Source organism: Salvia miltiorrhiza, chromosome 3 (assembly GCF_028751815.1).
Source record: "Salvia miltiorrhiza cultivar Shanhuang (shh) chromosome 3, IMPLAD_Smil_shh, whole genome shotgun sequence".
Lineage (NCBI taxonomy): Eukaryota > Viridiplantae > Streptophyta > Magnoliopsida > Lamiales > Lamiaceae > Salvia > Salvia miltiorrhiza.
In genome coordinates this window covers 959,345-977,538 of record NC_080389.1, presented here as the reverse complement: position 1 = coordinate 977,538, position 18,194 = coordinate 959,345, and the positions used below count along the sequence as shown (strand labels likewise).

General features: G+C 36.7%; 5 protein-coding genes and 2 long non-coding RNA genes across 8 annotated transcripts in view; 5 read left to right on the top strand and 2 right to left on the bottom strand.

Moving 5' to 3' along the window:
* The window catches only part of LOC131016908 (uncharacterized), a 1,184,262-nt gene that overhangs the window by 248,555 nt on the left and 917,513 nt on the right, over positions 1–18,194 (bottom strand). The gene's annotated exons all lie outside the window — the stretch shown is intronic.
* Positions 825–3,209, top strand: LOC131015734 (putative late blight resistance protein homolog R1B-14). Its single transcript, XM_057944154.1, has one exon. It carries the CDS (start codon positions 1,584–1,586, stop codon positions 3,207–3,209), a length of 1,626 nt encoding a protein of 541 aa, XP_057800137.1. The 5' UTR covers positions 825–1,583.
* On the top strand, positions 3,185–4,308 carry LOC131016969 (clavaminate synthase-like protein At3g21360). Of its 2 annotated transcripts, XM_057945822.1 has the most exons (3): positions 3,185–3,566; positions 3,714–3,869; positions 3,953–4,308. In XM_057945822.1, the coding sequence occupies exons 2-3, from the start codon at positions 3,789–3,791 to the stop codon at positions 4,208–4,210; spliced, it is 339 nt and encodes a 112-aa protein (XP_057801805.1). In that variant the 5' UTR covers positions 3,185–3,566; positions 3,714–3,788; the 3' UTR covers positions 4,211–4,308. The 2 variants fall into 2 exon arrangements, with proteins under 2 accessions (XP_057801805.1, XP_057801804.1); XM_057945821.1 differs by having other exon boundaries at positions 3,545–3,869.
* On the top strand, positions 7,911–8,708 carry LOC131015733 (uncharacterized). The gene has a single exon (XM_057944152.1). It carries the CDS (start codon positions 7,911–7,913, stop codon positions 8,706–8,708), a length of 798 nt encoding a protein of 265 aa, XP_057800135.1.
* LOC131015732 (uncharacterized) lies at positions 9,138–10,841 on the bottom strand. The gene is made up of 2 exons (XM_057944151.1): positions 10,815–10,841; positions 9,138–9,806 (listed from the first exon to the last, which is right to left on the bottom strand). Exons 1-2 carry the CDS (start codon positions 10,839–10,841, stop codon positions 9,138–9,140), a joined length of 696 nt encoding a protein of 231 aa, XP_057800134.1.
* LOC131017098 (uncharacterized) lies at positions 11,185–12,202 on the top strand. Its single transcript, XR_009099416.1, has 2 exons — positions 11,185–11,537; positions 11,637–12,202. It is a non-coding gene; the product is annotated as an uncharacterized LOC131017098 (long non-coding RNA).
* On the top strand, positions 16,182–17,137 carry LOC131017012 (uncharacterized). Its single transcript, XR_009099320.1, has 2 exons — positions 16,182–16,525; positions 16,917–17,137. It is a non-coding gene; the product is annotated as an uncharacterized LOC131017012 (long non-coding RNA).

The following is an 18,194-nucleotide window of genomic DNA, read 5'->3' as shown; positions in this document are numbered from 1 at the left end:
GAATGATGTGATGAGCCTATCCGATTTCACAAAATTTACTATTAGCTAGGTTTCAGATAAGGCAAATCTCTATGAGTATTTGTTTTGCTATGATAATAAACAAGAGTCAATGGACAATCTTTCGAGTGTATGATTATACCTATTGAAACCTGAAACCTGTTTTCAGTCACGGTCAACTGTACATGGGAATCTCAAGAGTCACTGGAAAAATAGGTCTACAGATTTTAGTATTTGATGAGGTCATACGCATGACACAACAACTAACGTGTTTATGATGAAATTTTCAATAGATGATAAGGTAATTGTAAATTTAATAATGTATTCACACTTTAAAAGTTGAAGTCATTATTGATATATTATTTAATTCAATTTATTTTAATATTTTTCACTAGCTGATTGCAGCTACAAACATCTAACTTAAGTAAATTTCAAATAAACGTAGCAGTTTCTCACTTAAATTTTGTGGGTCGATAATAAGAAATCTAATTTAGATAAATTTTAAATAGGTATTACTTCACCCGTCCCACCTATCTTGAGACACTTTGCTTTTTGGGCGTCTCACATATCTTAAGACATTTTTTATTTGGTAAAATTGTTACTATTTATTCACCTTTTCACTTTTTCATCTACACACAAACACTACTTTCTTAATTTCTGTGCCCAAAGAAAAGGTCTCAATATAGTCGGAACGAAGGAAAAACATCTTTTTATTTTAAAATAATTTATTCAGTATTCTATTTTAATAAAATAAAATATCACAAAATTATGTAATAAATTAATAATAGATCCCCGTCGAAATTCGACGGGCCACTTACTAGTGTTATTCTAAACTTCAATTATTAGGTGCAACTATGCCTAAGGATTTTCGCATCTACGATTTCTTAATATTTCTTTTTTTTTTGGGTTAAAATGTACAAGTTGTTAATTGACAGCTTATACAGATTATTTAAACTGACCTCAACAGCTATGTTTCTCGAATCCAGTAAACTAAGAAGTCAATGTCAAAATTAATTACTACAATTAAGTCATCCGTTAAAGGCCAGCTATACAAGTTAATTTTCCTATTATTAAAATTTATAGTTTTTTTAATCCTTAATCTTAGCTGGCTCATGTGGACTAATGATTTTATTAATTTCATGGAATCTATTGACCTTTCACCTTTCAAGAACTGACTTGTTCATTGATAGATCTATTGTGGTGTCTATATAAATAATATGTACAAATTTTTTGATGGTGTAAAATTGTTGACAGTCGGTAGAATAATCTTAAAATAATGTGGTTGTTGGGATGTCATAATTGTATCTTTTCAATAATACATTGTTAGATAGAATTGAATCATTACCAGTTTCTCTCTTCGATATCTTGTCTCTCTGCAATTGTTATTGTTCCTTCATATGATCTGCAAAATCTTGTAGCAAGAGCATAATTTATTTCTTCTCTTCTCATTCTCTCTCTGCAGTTGTTCCATCATTTTTTCTTCATTTCATCTGCAAAATCTTGTGGTTAGAGCATAGTTTCTTTCCCTTCTCTTTGTTATTCTACCTTTGATTAACACAACCTTGTAGCTGAGAGTGTGTGTAAGAATGGCTTATTCTACTCTTGTTTCCCTTGAGCGCACCATTGATCAATTCCTCAATCACAATCAATTTTCCATTTTTCCTCCTGAAAAAAAACATATTATATCTCTAGATAAATATGTCCTTTCACTCCGAGCTTTTCTTGAGGATTTTCCGGAGAAAGCCAAGAGTTTGGAAGCAAGAATGAGTAATGTAGCAATGGAGGCGGAAGATGTTATTGAATTGTATATGACGGAAAAAATCCACTACAATATTCGATATACCCACTGGGTTGCAGAACTAAGAAGAATCAAGTTTATATTCCAGTTGCGCAGAGTAAGAGATCAAATGGATTCAATCGCGGGAGAGGTGGTGCAGATCAAAAATAGCATCATTATCAAAGATGCACAACTTGATGGTTATGTTGGGGCTAGTTCATCCTCATCACAAGGTGCAGAATCTGGAAAAACCAATATGGTTGGCTTGACCGTTGATTTGATGGAAATAATGAGTAGGCTTTGTGGAGATTCGCGAGAACTCCAGATCCTCCCAATAACTGGTATGGGAGGTATTGGCAAGACCACTCTTGCTAGAAATGCTTATGATCATCCATTTTCCATGGAGCATTTTCAAATTCGTGTTTGGCTCACAATATCACAAGATTATAGTGAACAGAGAATTCTATCAAACCTCCTAGATTCCTTGAAAGAATTCGACAGAGAAAGGGGTAATATATCCATGGCAGTAAAAGTGTACCAAATCCTAGTAGGTAGGAGGTTTCTGATTGTAATGGATGATATTTGGAGCACCAAGGTATTGGATGATATAAGGAAGTTATTTCCCGACAACAACAATGGGAGTCGAATTTTGTTAACCACAAGGCTGGCAGATGTTGCTGCTTATGCCAACTCCTCTATGCCTTCCCATGAGTTGCATTTGATGGATTCAGATCAGAGCTGGAATCTACTACGAGAAAAGGTGTTCGGACGCCAAGATTCCGTTGCTCCTGAATTGGAGACCATCGGAAAAGAGATTGCAAGAAGTTGTGGAGGCTTGCCCCTTGCAGTGGTGGTGGTTGCAGGAATCCTATCTACGGCGAGTATGACTCGAACATTGTGGAAGGAAATTGCCAAAAATGTAAAATCGTATATTCTTGCCACAACAGATGGGCAGGTAGAAAAGATTTTATCTCTGAGTTACAACCATTTGCCTCATCATTTGAGGCCGTGTTTCTTATACATGGGAGGATTTCCAGAAGATCACGAGATCAAAGTCAAGAACCTGATAAGGTTATGGATAGCTGAAGGCTTTGTGAAACGGCCAGTCGCATCAAAAAGCTTTGAAGAAATTGCAGAAGAGTATCTAGAGGATCTTATGAGGAGAAGTCTTATTATTGTTTCCAATAATAAGTCTAATGGCAAAACAAAAAATTGCAGGCTTCATGATCTGGTACGAGATTTGTGCATAAAGAAATCACAGGAAGAAAAGTTTCTTGTCCACGTGAAGGGAAGGAAGCTGCTGACAAGCATGAAAGATGAGCGCAGGATACGCATCTCTCAATCTGATGAAACTGAATCTTTCGCCAACGTTTTTAGCTCAACCATCCGTACTATATTGTCTGTCCGTTGCCGAATCTTGAAGTGCTCGAACTGAGAAAATTCGATTTTGAGGAACAAGAGTGGACAGTTAGTGATCATGATTTCCCAAAGCTGCGATTTCTTCTCATTGATGATTCAAATCTCAAGCAATGGAACACTGACGGCAGCCACTTTCCGTTGCTCGAACACCTACTGATTCATTATTGCCGACGTCTGAGTGAAATTCCAGATAGTATGGGAGAAATTCCGACACTGAAGTTGGTTGAGGTCAAGAGATGTGAGAAATCCCTAGCGGACTCTGTCAAAGTAATACAAGAAGAGCAACAAAATTATGGAGATGATTTTTTTGAAGTTCGTTGTATTAACTGTTAGCCTATCAGAAATCTGCATGCTTTCCCTCGATTTTTGACAGGTTAGAGATTTATTGAGTTTGTTGGGTGGTTTCCCTCTCAAGTTTGATGACTGATCTCTGAATTCTTTGACTCAGATTTCATTTTACAAGTATCTCATGTTTCCACTTTATATTTCTAACTCTATCTTCCTTTCCTATTGTATGAAGAATGCCCACGAGTTCGACGACATAGTCGAGGCCTTCGGGTGGGAGGACATACGGTACGTGGGGCCCACCCCGCGCATGCATGTCTACAAGAGGGTCTGGACGGCCAACGAAGGTCCCCTGTCGGAGTTCATATACTACCACCATGAGATGGTCTTGGTGAGTTTCATTGCACGAGTTCAATTAATGATTTAATGGATCTTTTTTGTTTAGGGTTTTACACTGGTTTTAATTTTAATCAGATAAAAGAATTCCCAGAGAAGGTGATTCTCTTCTGTGAAGTACCTCCGCCGGAAGGAGGAGAAACTCCGATCGCGCCTAGCTTCCGTGTAACGGAGAGGATGTTGGAAGAGTACCCGGAGATGGTGGAAGAGATGGAGAGGAAAGGACTGAGATACACGTTCATGGCCCTAAGCAAAAACGATACTTCTTCCATGAGAGGTCGAGGTTGGGAAGATGCATTTGGGACTTCAGATTGCGTAGAAGCAGAGAAGAGCTAAGCAATTTCGAGTTCTTTCTAGACATATTGTGGAGAGGGAGCGTTTACTTTGCATGATTGATCAGATGCAAAAAACCGTCGTCCATCAACACCTACAAATAGACTACACTTTCATTAGTGATAGACGATTTTCTAATAGATGATGCTTTTCGTCTGTCATCTATTAGCGATTTTCTTGTAGTGATGATTGAGTATTTTCATCCTAGAGAGTAGGGTTACACTGGGCCTCATACCATTGCTTCCAAACCAGCTATTGTTAAGGCGTGGGATGCTAATTTCAGTTTTGAGAAAGAAATTCTTCGAGTTGTACCACTATAGGTACAGTTTCCGAATCTACCATTGAATTACTGGGGTTCCAATTCATTAAGTAGGATTGGGAGTGCACTTGGAAATCCTTTATATGCAGATGAATTTACTTCTTCTTCTTTTTTTTTTTTGATCGGACAAAGTCATGTTAGATGTTAGTAATTAGTTCCCCATCCACTCCAAGAACCACCTTATCTCTCCATTCACCAAAATCCACCTTATATCTCCAATCTCCAATTCGCTCCCAAGAGGGATCGAACCCGGGTCACTTCACTTAAGTGAGGACCCGGTGGCCAGTGGGCTAAGCCCCCTGGTTAGATGAATTTACTTCTAACCAGGATAGAATTTCATATGCTCGTATGCTAATTGAGATAGATGTCACACAACCTATTCAATACAAGGTGATGATTGAGGGGAATGATGGGCAGTTGATGGAGCAGAAGGTTACATATGATTGGATTCCTCCCTTTTGCAAGAAATGTCATATGGTGGGGCATAACTGTAATGCTAGGGAGAAACCTCGTACATTCCAAGAAGTGGTGAAGCAACAACAATGGAAGAAGAAGAAGAGTCAGCCAAATCCTCCACCTACTAACAATGAACATGAGAATGATAAAGATATGGTAGAGGTGCCAGAGATACGAGATGAAAAGGAGAAGGATGAAGGGGCTGTGTGGAGTAAAGAATATCCGAGTATTGAATCCTGGGCAGTCCCCAAGAAAGTGGCAACGAAAACTGCAAACAAAAATACAGAGGCGTTTACACTGTCTAATGCATATCAAGCTTTCAATGCTACTACTAGTGGAGTGTCAAGCACAAAAAGGGGCGGGGACCCTATCCCCATGGGTATGCAATGAAACTTATAGTGTGGAACGTGAGGGGCTGTAACAAGCCCTTCAAACAAAAGGAGGTGAAACTCCTCTTGAAAAAGAATAAAGTGGATTGTGTAGCGTTGCTTGAAACAAGGGTGAAGGAAGCTAGTTTTCAGAGAATCACTGGGAGTTTATAAATAATTATTCTCATGCCATAAATGGGAGAGTGTGGATTGGATGGAATACTCAACGGGTTCAAATGCAGTGGATTTCTAATTATGCCCAGGGAATTCACTGTAGTATAACTGATATGGCAACAGGTATGAAATTTCATTTTGTGGCTATATATGCTTTTAACACAATGGAACTGAGGAAGCCACTATGGTGAGAAATGAATCAAATTGCTCAGCAATATTCTGGGGATCCTGTGCTATATTGTGGAGATTTTAATGCTGTACTATCTAGCTCGGATAGATTAAATGGCAATCCTATCACTGAAGCAGAGTGTAAAGATTTTAAGTCTTGGTTAGAAGTGAATGAACTAAATGTTGTAAGAGCTATTGGAAATGAGTTTTCATGGAGCAATAAGCAACATGGGGAGGACATGATATATTCTTTGATAGACAGAGCCATTGGAAACAGTGAATGGTTCAATACATTTCCTCATGTGGTAGTTGAATTGCTGGAGATGAATGTATCTGATCATTGCCCATAACTGCTGGATTTGGGAGAAGCTTACACTATCAGGAAAACACCATTTAGATTTCTAAATGTGTTATCAGATCATCCAGAATTTGCTACCATTTTGACTGAGCAATGGAACAAAAGATGTCATGTGAATAAGATGCTCAATGTCTGGTATAAACTCAAAGCTTTGAAGCAGCCTCTAAAGAAGTTGAACTGCCAGCACTTTAAAGGGATTGAGGACAGAATACAAGGGGCAAGAGAGAAACTGAAACTGACACAACAACAATTGGCACAAGATCACTTGAATGAGCAATTAATGGATACTGAGAAACATCTGCTAAGTGAGCTTGAGAAATGGAGTGAGATTGAAGAGAAAGTGTGGCAACAGAAATCTAGAGTTGATTGGCTCAAGCTAGGGGATGCGAACACCAAATATTTTCATGCATATGCAAAGGCTCGCACTAGCAACAATGCCATCAAGTTACTTATGAGAACAGATGGTACAAGATGTAGTAACCAAGCACAGATTCAAGAGGAGGTAGTCAATTTCTATAGATCTCTTATGGGATCTGCAGCTGAGATACTTCCAATGATTGACAAAACAGTGGTACAGAGAGGACCGGTGCTTAGTCAGATCCAACAACAAAACTTGATAGCACCATACTCTGCTCTGGAAATCAAAAAGGCTTTGTTTGAGATGAATCCTAATAAGGCACCGGGTTTGGATGGCTATAATGTATACTTTTTTCAGAAAACTTAGCCTACAACTGGGCAAGACATCATAGAAGCAGTGCAAGACTTCTTTGAGACTGGATTTCTACCTGCCGCTATTAACACTGCGTTGATTACATTACTCTCTAAAGTCTCCAATGCTAGCAATATCAAGGAGTTTAGGCCCATAGCGTGTTGTAGTGTTATCTACAAAATCGTCTCCAAAGTGATTACCAACAGGATGCAATATGTTTTGGGCAGTATCATAAGTGAAAATCAATCAGCTTTCATCAAAGGGAGGGGCATAGCTGATAATATCCTGCTCAGTCATGAGGTGATTAAAGGATATAGCAGAAAGCATATCTCTCCACGTTGCATGGTCAAAATAGATATCCAAAAAGCTTATGACTCTGTGGAGTGGCCCTTCATCAAATACTTATTACTTGAGCTGGGATTTCCATTCCAGTTTGTTCAAAGAATTATGGCGTGCTTAACCTCTGTTACTTATTCTATAAATGTAAATGGTGAGATCACTGAAGCTTTTCAAGCAAAAAAAGGGTTGAGACAAGGAGATCCTATCTCTCCTTACTTGTTTGTTATTTGCATGGAGTACCTCAATAGATGCCTGAGTGAACTGAAGGTAGATAAAGGTTTTCACTTCCATCCTCGATGCAAGAAATTTGAATTATTACATGTTTGCTTTGCTGATGACCTGCTCTTGTTCTCTAGAGGAGATGAACACTCAGTGAGGAAATTATTACAGGCTTTTGATAAATTTTCTTTGGTATCTGGATTGAAAGCTAACAATGACAAAAGCTCTATCTACTTTGGTGGTGTGAAACAGGACATTCAACTCTCAATTCTGCAGGAATTTGGTCTTGTGAAAGGTGAGCTACCTTTTAAGTACTTGGGTGTTCCTCTGTCCTCCAAAAAGTTGTCCATAGCTCAATGCCAACCCCTCATTCAGAAAATCTTAACAAGAATTGAGTGTTGGTCAGCTAGAATGTTGTCATATGCAGGGCGACTCCAACTTATTAGAGCTGTGTTGACTAGCATCCAAATCTATTGGAGTCTTGTTTTTCTACTCCCTCAAAAGGTAGTGAAGACCATTAAGCAGCTTGCAAGTCATTTCTGTGGTCTGGGAAAGCTTCCATTACTAAAAGAAATCTAGTTTCATGGGAACAAATGTGTTATCCCAAGGAGGCTGGTGGATGGAATATTATCAACTTGGAGCTCTGGAACAAAGCTGCAATATGTAAGCAACTTTGGAATGTTTTGAAAAAGAAAGATAAAATTTGGGTAAGATGGATACATGGATATTATATGAAACAGCAGGATTGGAAAACTATGCCGATTCCATCTCAAGCGGCTTGGGTGGTGAAGAAAATTTTGGGAGCCAGAGACTATATGGCTACACTTCCTGACGGTGACACTCTGATGGAGCAAGACAACTTTTCCATCAAAAAGCTCTATATAGCATTGAGAGGCACTCCGAAGAAAAGGAACTGGCATCATATGATCAGTAAAAGCATAGCTGCGCCAAAGTGTCTCTTCATCTTATGGTTAGCTATTATGAAGAGGATGACAACATGTGATAGACTGCAGAAATTTGGTATTCAATGTGACCAAGCTTGTTGTTTGTGTTCACAAGGGAATGAATCACTTAATCACTTGTTTTTCGTGTGTCCCTATTCTGCCAATGTGTGGGATAAGCTTGCTATGTGGTGTGGTGTTCAAAGGAAAGCTGGAGCTTGGGATGATGAAGTGGAGTATTTAGAAAGACAAGGAGCTTCGAAGACGGGGAAGCAGCTTATGTATAGACTGTTGGTAGCAACAATTGTCTATCACATATGGAGAGAAAGGAATGAACGAAGATTTAACAGCAAGGCTTCCCATGCAGAGAGTGTAGTTAGACAATGTCAATTGATGATGGTGGTGAGAGGAGAGTTGCACCCTAAAGTTCACAAAATGTTTGTGAACTAAGGCGTTTAGTTTATATTTTCTTGTTGTAAGTGGTGGTTTGACATGTTTTTGGTAAATGAAAAAATATTATTTCCCAAAAAAAAAAAAAATTAAATGCAATAAAGTACTCCCTCCGTCCCAGGCCAATAGGCCCAGTTCTTTTTGGCACGGAGATTAAGAAACTCAACTTTTGGTAGATAAATGGTGTGGTCCACCAATAATTAAGATTTTAAGTGTTCCCTTATTTTTCCTTAATCATATTTGCTTCATTATCTCATTTTTCATTTAATTTAACTAAATTAAATTTACATTGGAACTTATTGCACGAATTAATTTGGGGAAATTCTGGAACGGAACTTCTTCCAAAAGAAGTTGAAATAAATGAAAGAATCAAACACAATGAATTCAGAATTAATTGGAGGATTCAAACACAATGAATTCGGCACAGCATCAATGAAAATAATTCAGCAAATTATGAAACTCAATGAAAAAATTCAGCAACAAAAATTCATGAGAAACTTTAGCTACTGCAGAAATCGAAGAGTAAGAATCTGAAAACCCTAAATCAAGATCTGAGAATGAAAACCCTAAATCAAAATCTGCAAATGAAGAACCCTTATAGGCGGCGGCGGAGACAGAGAACGGCGGCGGTGGGGGCTCCGAACAGTCCACCGACGAAGGAGAGGCGGCGGCGGCACAGCAGGGGTTGTAGTCTTGAGGCGGCGGCGGATCTGTGTGGCCGGACCTCACTTCGCCGCGATTGGCGTCGTTTTCTTCATCTTCGTCGGCGCTGCTGCTGGCCGATGAGGAGGACGAAGAAGATGCCGCGGAGGAGGAGCCGCTGGAGGATGACGAGGAGAAAGACGACGGCGAAGCGGAGGAGCTCTGGAGAGTCAGCGGTTGAGAGGCGGCGGCGGCACAACAAGGGCTGTAGTCTTGAGGCGGCGGCGGATCTGTGTGGCCGAAGCTCTGGAGAGTCAGCAGCGCCGCTCGTCGTTGAGAGAGAGAGAAGGGGGAGGGGGCGGCGGTGACGGAGAACGGCGGCGGTGGGGAAGTTGACGGAAAGGGCAAGGGGGAAGGGGGAAAGGGAAGGTTCCCGGAGAGAGAGAGGGGAAAAATCTGAAGTGAAATTATTTTGAATGAGTAGATTAAGGGGTATATCTCCTTTAATTAAGTAACTATTGAATTTTATTAAAGCCCTAATTATTTCCAATTTTAGACTGGGCCTATTGGAGTGGGACGTCCCAAAAAGGAAAGCGAGCCTATTGGAATGGGACAGAGGGAGTAGTATTCATAATATACCTCTAAATAAAAATGGAAAAAATTCTACGATAAACATCCTAACTTATCTAAATACGGAGCAAGACGAATTTTAGATCTTCTCTTGTTTGATTTTGATGATTGGGGATGTCTTCTTCTTATTTTTGGTTTGCAACCGAATGTTGTTCAACGGCAAATCGTCGTCACTTGTAATCTCAATGTAGTCATCAAACTTTTTCTTGGCTACTCTTCTTTTTTTCTTTGGCGATTCTGTGGGCTGCAACTCTATCGTAGTTTTTTTCTTTCTAGACGGGTTTATCTTTTTTGATTAATTTCTCGGGTGAATGTTTCTTTTCTTCCTCTTGAGTGGGCTCTTCTTCAATATCTCTAACATTGATGCTTTACATCGGTTGCGTCTTTTGGATTGCATTTGCTACAATATTGAGATTTCTCTGATGATCGAATTTTATAGACTTGAGCATCACCATGAAGCGTATTTTTGTGTACACTTGTGTGCTTAATCCTCTATAGTATGTGGAGGCTGTTTCACCCTGTGAAAATGTTTAATTGTTATAATTATGTAATATCGAATTTTGTAATTTGAATTATTTAAATTATAGTAAGTGTTTAAGTAAGAAATCTTAATTTACCTCTTTGATTGAAGAAAGATCGATATTCATCCACAGAGCATCCTACATATACCTCTGCCGCTTGATCGAACAGTGTAACACGAGCATTGCAGTCGCCTTGTATAATATTTATTGTGATTCTGTATCTAGAAATATATGAAATGATAAAATTATTATATGTTTGTTATTGTGTCATTAACTAATTTTAATTGGTAGTAGGTTTAAATTTGATAATTACCTGGGCACGTCTCAAGAACTTCTTCATTGCATTTTTTGCATATTGCACTCTCATCAATTTTGGAGAAAGATGTGTTGCAATTTTTACAAGAATCATACCATATTTTTGCTTTATTTTCAACTTTGTCAATAATTCTTGTAATTGCAATTACAAGAATAATTAGCAATTGCTAAATTAGCAATGGCACAAAAAATAAAACAAACAAAGCAAGTCACTCTTAAAGATCTCAGAGACAATCAACATTTATTATTGGAGTTACGATGTATAAAAAAATTAATGATGCATTTCAAAAGTACATAATCAACCATTTCTATAATATATTATTTTTTGTTATATATTATTTTTTGTTATTTTTTGCAATTGCTTTACGGGAATTATTGACAAAGTTGAAAATAAAGCAACAATATGGTATGATTCTTGTAAAAATTGCAACACATCTTTCTCCAAAATTGATGAGAGTGCAATATGCAAAAAATGCAATGAAGAAGTTCTTGAGACGCGCCCAGGTAATTATCAAATTTAAACCTACTACCAATTAAAATTAGTTAATGACACAATAACAAACATATAATAATTTTATCATTTCATATATTTCTAGATACAGAATCACAATAAATGTTATACAAGGCGACTGCAATGCTCGTGTTACACTGTTCGATCAAGCGGCAGGGGTATATGTAGGATGCTCTGTGGATGAATATCGATCTTTCTTCAATCAAAGAGGTAAATTAAGATTTCTTACTTAAACACTTACTATAATTTAAATAATTCAAATTACAAAATTCGATATTACATAATTATAACAATTAAACATTTTCACAGGGTGAAACAGCCTCCACATACTATAGAGGATTAAGCACACAAGTGTACACAAAAATACGCTTCATGGTGATGCTCAAGTCTATAAAATTCGATCAACAGAGAAATCTCAATATTGTAGCAAATGCAATTCAAAAGACGCAACCGATGTAAAGCATCAATGTTAGAGATATTGAAGAAGAGCCCACTCAAGAGGAAGAAAAGAAACATTCACCCGAGAAATTAATCAAAAAAGATACACCCATCTAGAAAGAAAAAAACTAAGATGGAGTTGCAGCCCACAGAACCGCCAAAGAAAAAAAGAAGAGTAGCCAAGAAAAAGTTTGATGACTACATTGAGATTACAAGTGACGACGATTTGCCGTTGAACAACATTCGGTTGCAAACCAAAAATAAGAAGAAGACATCCCCAATCATCAAAATCAAACAAGAGAAGATCTAAAATTCGTCTTGCTCCGTATTTAGATAAGTTAGGATGTTTATCGTAGAATTTTTTTCATTTTTATTTAGAAGTATATTATGAATACTACTTTATTGCATTTAAATTTATTCATTAATAGTTGCATTGATTCCTTTTTTAAATTACAATTATAGTCAAATGAATTCATACAAATATTCAAAACTATATAAAATTATCTATGAATTTTATTTACATAGTAAAAATCAAATTAATAAAAAAAATACAAATATTCAAAATTATATAATAATATCTATCAATTATATTTACATAGTACAAAAACACACATGTTTAACGTGCATCGCACGTTCTTACTGCTAGTATAATGAAATAACAGTTTGTAGTTTGAGGGCTTACCTACCTGACTGGAGAGCGACATATAGAGCCCTAGACGGTTGACGGCGAGAGGGCGAGACAGCAGATGGGAACGGCAGCGATTCGTTAGCCGGCCGGAGGTGCGAACGGCGTCGACGTGAGCAGGTGCGCGCTGATTGATCAATATGTAGTTTCGCCAGAATTAGATTATAAACCAAAATCACAAACTTGAAGCTTGGTTGGCGGCGAGAGGGCGAGATAGCGGATGGGAACGGCAACGATTCGTTGGCCGGCCGGAGGTGCGAACGGCGTCGACGTGAGCAGGTGCGCGCTGATTGATCAATACGTAGTTTCGCCAGAATTATTAGAATTCTAAACTAATGCTAATCTATTTGATGTATCCGATAACTAATGCAATAAGCTATTAAAGCTTTAGAGAGAGAGAGAGAATTCTAATGCAATTAGAATTCTGAACTAATGCTAATCTATTTGATGTATCCGATAACTAATGCAATAAGCTATTAAATTTATTTTATAAATATTATAATATAAAATATATGATAGGGGTAAAATAGGCAATCCACAAGTTGTCCCATAAAATGCTTAGACTCTTTATCTATTAGTATTAGTATTAGTATTAGTATTAATATAAAATATATGATAGGGGTAAAATAGGCAATCCACAAGTACTTGTTGGTCCACCAACGGGCAATATTTGTGTCAGTTCATTATTTCTATATTTTTTACTTTCCTTTCGTTAGTATGAGTCCTTATTGTCTAAGGTCTCTCTTTATTTGGAAATTATTTTCCTTAGGGTAATTATCAGTTTGCTAGTGGAGTGCTTAATCTCGTAATCTTTTGCTTTCTTATGAGGAATTGTTTCTCGTTTTTTTTTTCTTGGTTCATTTTCATGCACTAACTTGTAATAAAATGTTCATTTTGTCTAATGTAATATACTAATATTCAATCTTTCTCCCTAATTCACTGTTTTCTGCTGCACGTCCTAATTGTGTCACGATTCACACAACGTTTTGGAAGTCTGCCTCTTTAATATTTAAAAATATTAAATTTAAATACTAGCAAAGGGGTTTGGCAGAGTTTGGTGGGGTTAAACATTCTCACAAAGGATTATTATAGTTCATCACTTTACAGTACTAAGGGGGATTACTTTGAAGGATTAGCTTAAAAATAAATGATAAAAGTTTTAATTATTATTAAGAAAAAAATATTTAATCTTAAGAAAAATATTACTATTTCATTTTATAAAAAGTTAATTCACATTTAAAAGTCATTTATGAAAAAAAAATTATTTTCTCTAAAGAAAAGTCTTATTTGATTTTATAAAAAGTCTAATTCAAATTTAAATAAAAGTCTTGTTTACGAATAAAAAGTCTTATCTTGCTCTTAAAGAAATTCTTATTTGATTTTATTAAAAATATTAGTTAGAATAAAATGTTTAAAGGTTTTATTTGCTCTTTAAAAAGGTCTTATTTGCTCTTAATAAATTCTTATTTTATTTTATGAAAATATTATTGAAATTCAAACAAAAGTCTCGTTTACAAATAAAAGTTTTAAAATCTTATTTTTCCATAAGAAAAGTCATATTTGATTTTATATAAAAAAAAATTATTACATTCAAACAAAAGTCTCATTTACAAATAAAAAGTCTTAAAATCTTAGAGTCTTATTTATTAAAAAAAAGAATTTCTCTAATAGTTATGATTTATCGTATAGTAAATATGATTTTTTCTAATCATAAATATGATTTTTCCTAATAGTTAATATGAATTTTTTTCGTCACAGTAAATATGACTCTTCATAATACCAAGCATATAAAATTATTTAATAGGAAATATAACTTTTTCTAATAGAAAATATGATTTTTGACAATAGTAAATACGACTTTTGATAATAGCAAACATATTTAATTTTTTAATAGGTAATATGACTTTTTATACTAGAAAACCGAGCCTAAAGTTTTTTTAGGTCTGTAACTTTGGATGTTTTATAAATATAGAATAATTTTTTTTGGGCATGCAATTATAGGACAAATTTTCAAAAATTCGGCATAAATAGGACAAATTGTCACAGCTCGACCTAAGCTAATGTATAGTTAAGCCGGGGGAAAGTGTGACTGGGAAAGGAGTCATAAAATGAACAGGAAAAATAGGTTTGAGACTAATCACTAACCTGCTTAAACAATAATTTACCAAAATGGTTGGTAATCATAAGCAATCTTTTCTAAACTCAAAAGCAGACAACTCACAATAACATAACGACAAGTTGTCTAAGTATCAAGTGACATAATTCTGTAAGATATTAGTTTGAAATCTTTGCAACACTTCAATAAAGTAAAACGCACTAAGCGTTGCAGCGGAGTAACTTAAGTGGATTACATGTATGAAGACATGGAATCCTGAGCCTAATTTAGTACTTATGTTTCAATGCTTCGCTCTGCCGACATCCATCTGCATAACAACTTAACCTGCACATTTAGAAAACATATGCAGGGCTGAGTACTCAAAAGCACTCAATGGTCACATGCCAAAATAATTTGAAAGCTTGCTCTTAGAGCTATATATTGAACTTGCCATTTCACGCATCACACAAGAGTTTTATTTAAATAACCTGTGCATGCAAAACTGTAAAACTTCTCTGTAATCATCATATGCGTCTGCAGACATACTTCTTTGTACTCTACCATATCTGCAATGATAACTGTGTGCCGAGAAGGTGGCCACCTTCTACGGTCACTGACCGGCCGATACGCTAAACCGACTCACGGTCCTAGATCGGCCGATACGCTAAACCAGCTCACGGACCTAGACCGGCCGATACGCTAAACCGGCTCACGATCCTAGGCCGGCCGATACGCTAAACCGGCTCATGGTCCCTTGTGTACACTAATCCTGTCTAACATCTGGATAGAACAGGATCCGAATTCTATTAACTTCTGGTGCCAGATAGGTATCATACAAGCTCATAAAAGTTTTGGCAAGTCAATAACTTTAATATAACTTCATTCATGTAAACATCATGAAATAGTGTGCATTTCAGATTTTGAGTTTAGAAAGCCCACCTGATCTTGGTCTGACGACACTAGTAATTCTGAACTAATGCTTCACCTTTTCTCCTTGTATTTGACCTTCAGCATGAATACTGACTAATAAATAATGAGGAAATGTTATGGCTTTGATTTAAAAAGAATACTTATGTAGGTTTTAAGGTGATAGTTCTATTGTGAATTATGGAATAAAGACTAGCTGCTATTTGACCAACTTATCAACAACTAATTCAATAAAGACTTAAACTACGATAATTGTAACTCTGACGTTAATCATAACTCCACTCGCTCTAGTTTAATAAATAGCTATTAACTGGAAATAATATAAATCTCTTTTCTCTTCTTTAACGAACTTGATTTCGAAATAATCTAGTGTCTAATTTATGCATAAATACATAAGGTAATAACATAAATTAGTTAAAATAATTCTACATATCTGGGCCATTTAATAAATCAAACAAATTATTAGCTAATAATCCTTCATTTAAGATTATTAAGCTCAAATTAAAATACTATTGAGTCCAATTAAATAAATTAAGACCCAACTTAACAAATTAATTCCATAATCTCATGTACTCCTAAGGCCCAACACAGTTTATTGTTACTAATCCCATTAAGATTAATAGGCCCAAATACCAGCTTAAACCCAATTACTAGTTTGAGCCCAATTAACCATTTTCAGTTTTAAATAAATTAAAATTAATAACCTTCTTTAAAACATAAAACACGTTAATCTCTCTCTGTTTTCTATTTCTTCCCCACGCAGACATCTCTCCCTCTCTTCGCTCCCTCTCTCGGCCGCCTCTCTCTCCCCCCTTCTCCGGCGAGCGTCGCCGGCTCTCGCCGCTTCCGGCGCGGCGAGGCTGACGCATCTTCTCCCCTTCCGCTTTCTTCCCTCTCCTTCCTACATTTAATTCCCCAAATTCTAAAATCAATTCAACCTAGGGTTTTCAATCTCCCCCATCAATTTTACTCCTCTGGAGGATTCCGGCGAAAAACGTCGCCGCCGCCCCAGCTCGTCGGATTTCCGCTCCTCCGTCGTTCTCCCTGCCTCAGGTAAGTCCCCTATCTCTCTTCTTCTCTCTATATCCTCCCTCTCAGTCTCTCTCACTCTGCCCTGTTCGCGGCGGCCGCCGTGAGCCGTGGCTGCGTAGCAGCGCCGGCGCCGCCCTTACTCCTCTTTTCTTCCTCGTTTGCTCTGCCTCCCCCCTTGTCTCTCTCATCTATCTCTATGTCTCTGTATCTCTGTCTCTATCTCTCTGTTGCCAGCCACCGTGGGCCGCCGTAGCGCGGGCAGCACCGGCGGTCGTCGCCATCAGCTGCGCCCCGCCGTGGTGGCTCGCGGCTGCCGCTGCTACCGTCCCTGTTCTTCTTTCCCTTTTATCCATCTAATTCTCATATTTTTACTTCCTCACACTAACAAGTCTCAAACTATTTCCCATTTCAGGAATCGATGATTCAAGGGATCTCCAGTTCGTCTACTGCTCAAGATCCAATTTTTATATGTTATAAACCTATTTTCCTTTGTTGCTTATTGTAAAACTGAGATTTTGATGGTGAGGAAACAATACTGTATCGTTACTATGCTTATGTGTAGCTATGTCTTTTCTGCTGTTCTTGATTGTTCCTTTTATACACAAGGAATTTATTGAATTGTATACAAGAAAACTACCTTCTTTGCTTGATGCTGCTATGAACTGCTGGGGATTGTAAATGATCGTGGTTGAGTCGGATTTGGGATGGTATTTTGCCGGTGTATTTAAGATCTTGCCGAACGAGGAAAAATGGTCAAATTAATCCTGAGGAGAGATTTTATCTGGTTTGGAGTCGATTTATGAAAAGCTGCGTGGAAAGTTGAGGGATACGTGTTCTTTCAGTAGCTAATTTGGCTTAATGAATCTATCTATCTAATTGATAAATTAACTCTAAGAGGGTGTTTGGCTGAGCTTATAAGCTCCTCAAAATAGCTTATAAGCTGTTTAAGAGCTTATAAGCTCTTTCAAAGTGTTTGGCAAAATAAGCTCCTAAACAGCTTATAAGTTTAAAAAATAAGCTCTAAGAGCTTATAAGCTCCCTAAAAAGTAAGTTCATCTACCCCAACTTATTTTTTTATAATCTCATATGCAACAATCTTTTTATAAATATTTTTCAATTATAATTTATTATTTTTATCATATATCATTCAAGTTCATTTTTCTTCGATTTTCTCTCTCTAAAAAAATATTTTCTCTCTCTAGCTTATAAGCTCAATTATCCAAACACTTTGACAACTTATAAGCTCTTAAAAATTACATATTATAAGCTCTTCAAACATCTTATAAGCTCTTTAAAATAAGCTTAGCCAAACACCCTCTAAGTCTCTAATTAGAAGCTAACTGATTTTCTAAGGAATTGGGCTTGGACGTTCTCATCCTTTCCTTCATACTCTTGGCCCAAATAAACAATTATTGGGTTGTTTTCTAGTTGAATAGAAAAAGTATTTGGGCTCGTAATATAAATTAAAACTTTTAGCTCACCTCTATAATGTGTAATCTAATTTATTAAGGTTTAACATCTACTTAATCAATTAATCTTGTATGAAACAGATTTGCTGAGATTCTCAACTCAATTAGTATATTAAAATCTAATGTCTCAACTAATTAGCTATATACTAACTGATAATGACATGATTAGGGTGGGGCTAGTACACAAATTGAGCCCGAAAAATCAATTTGTCCTGCAATTG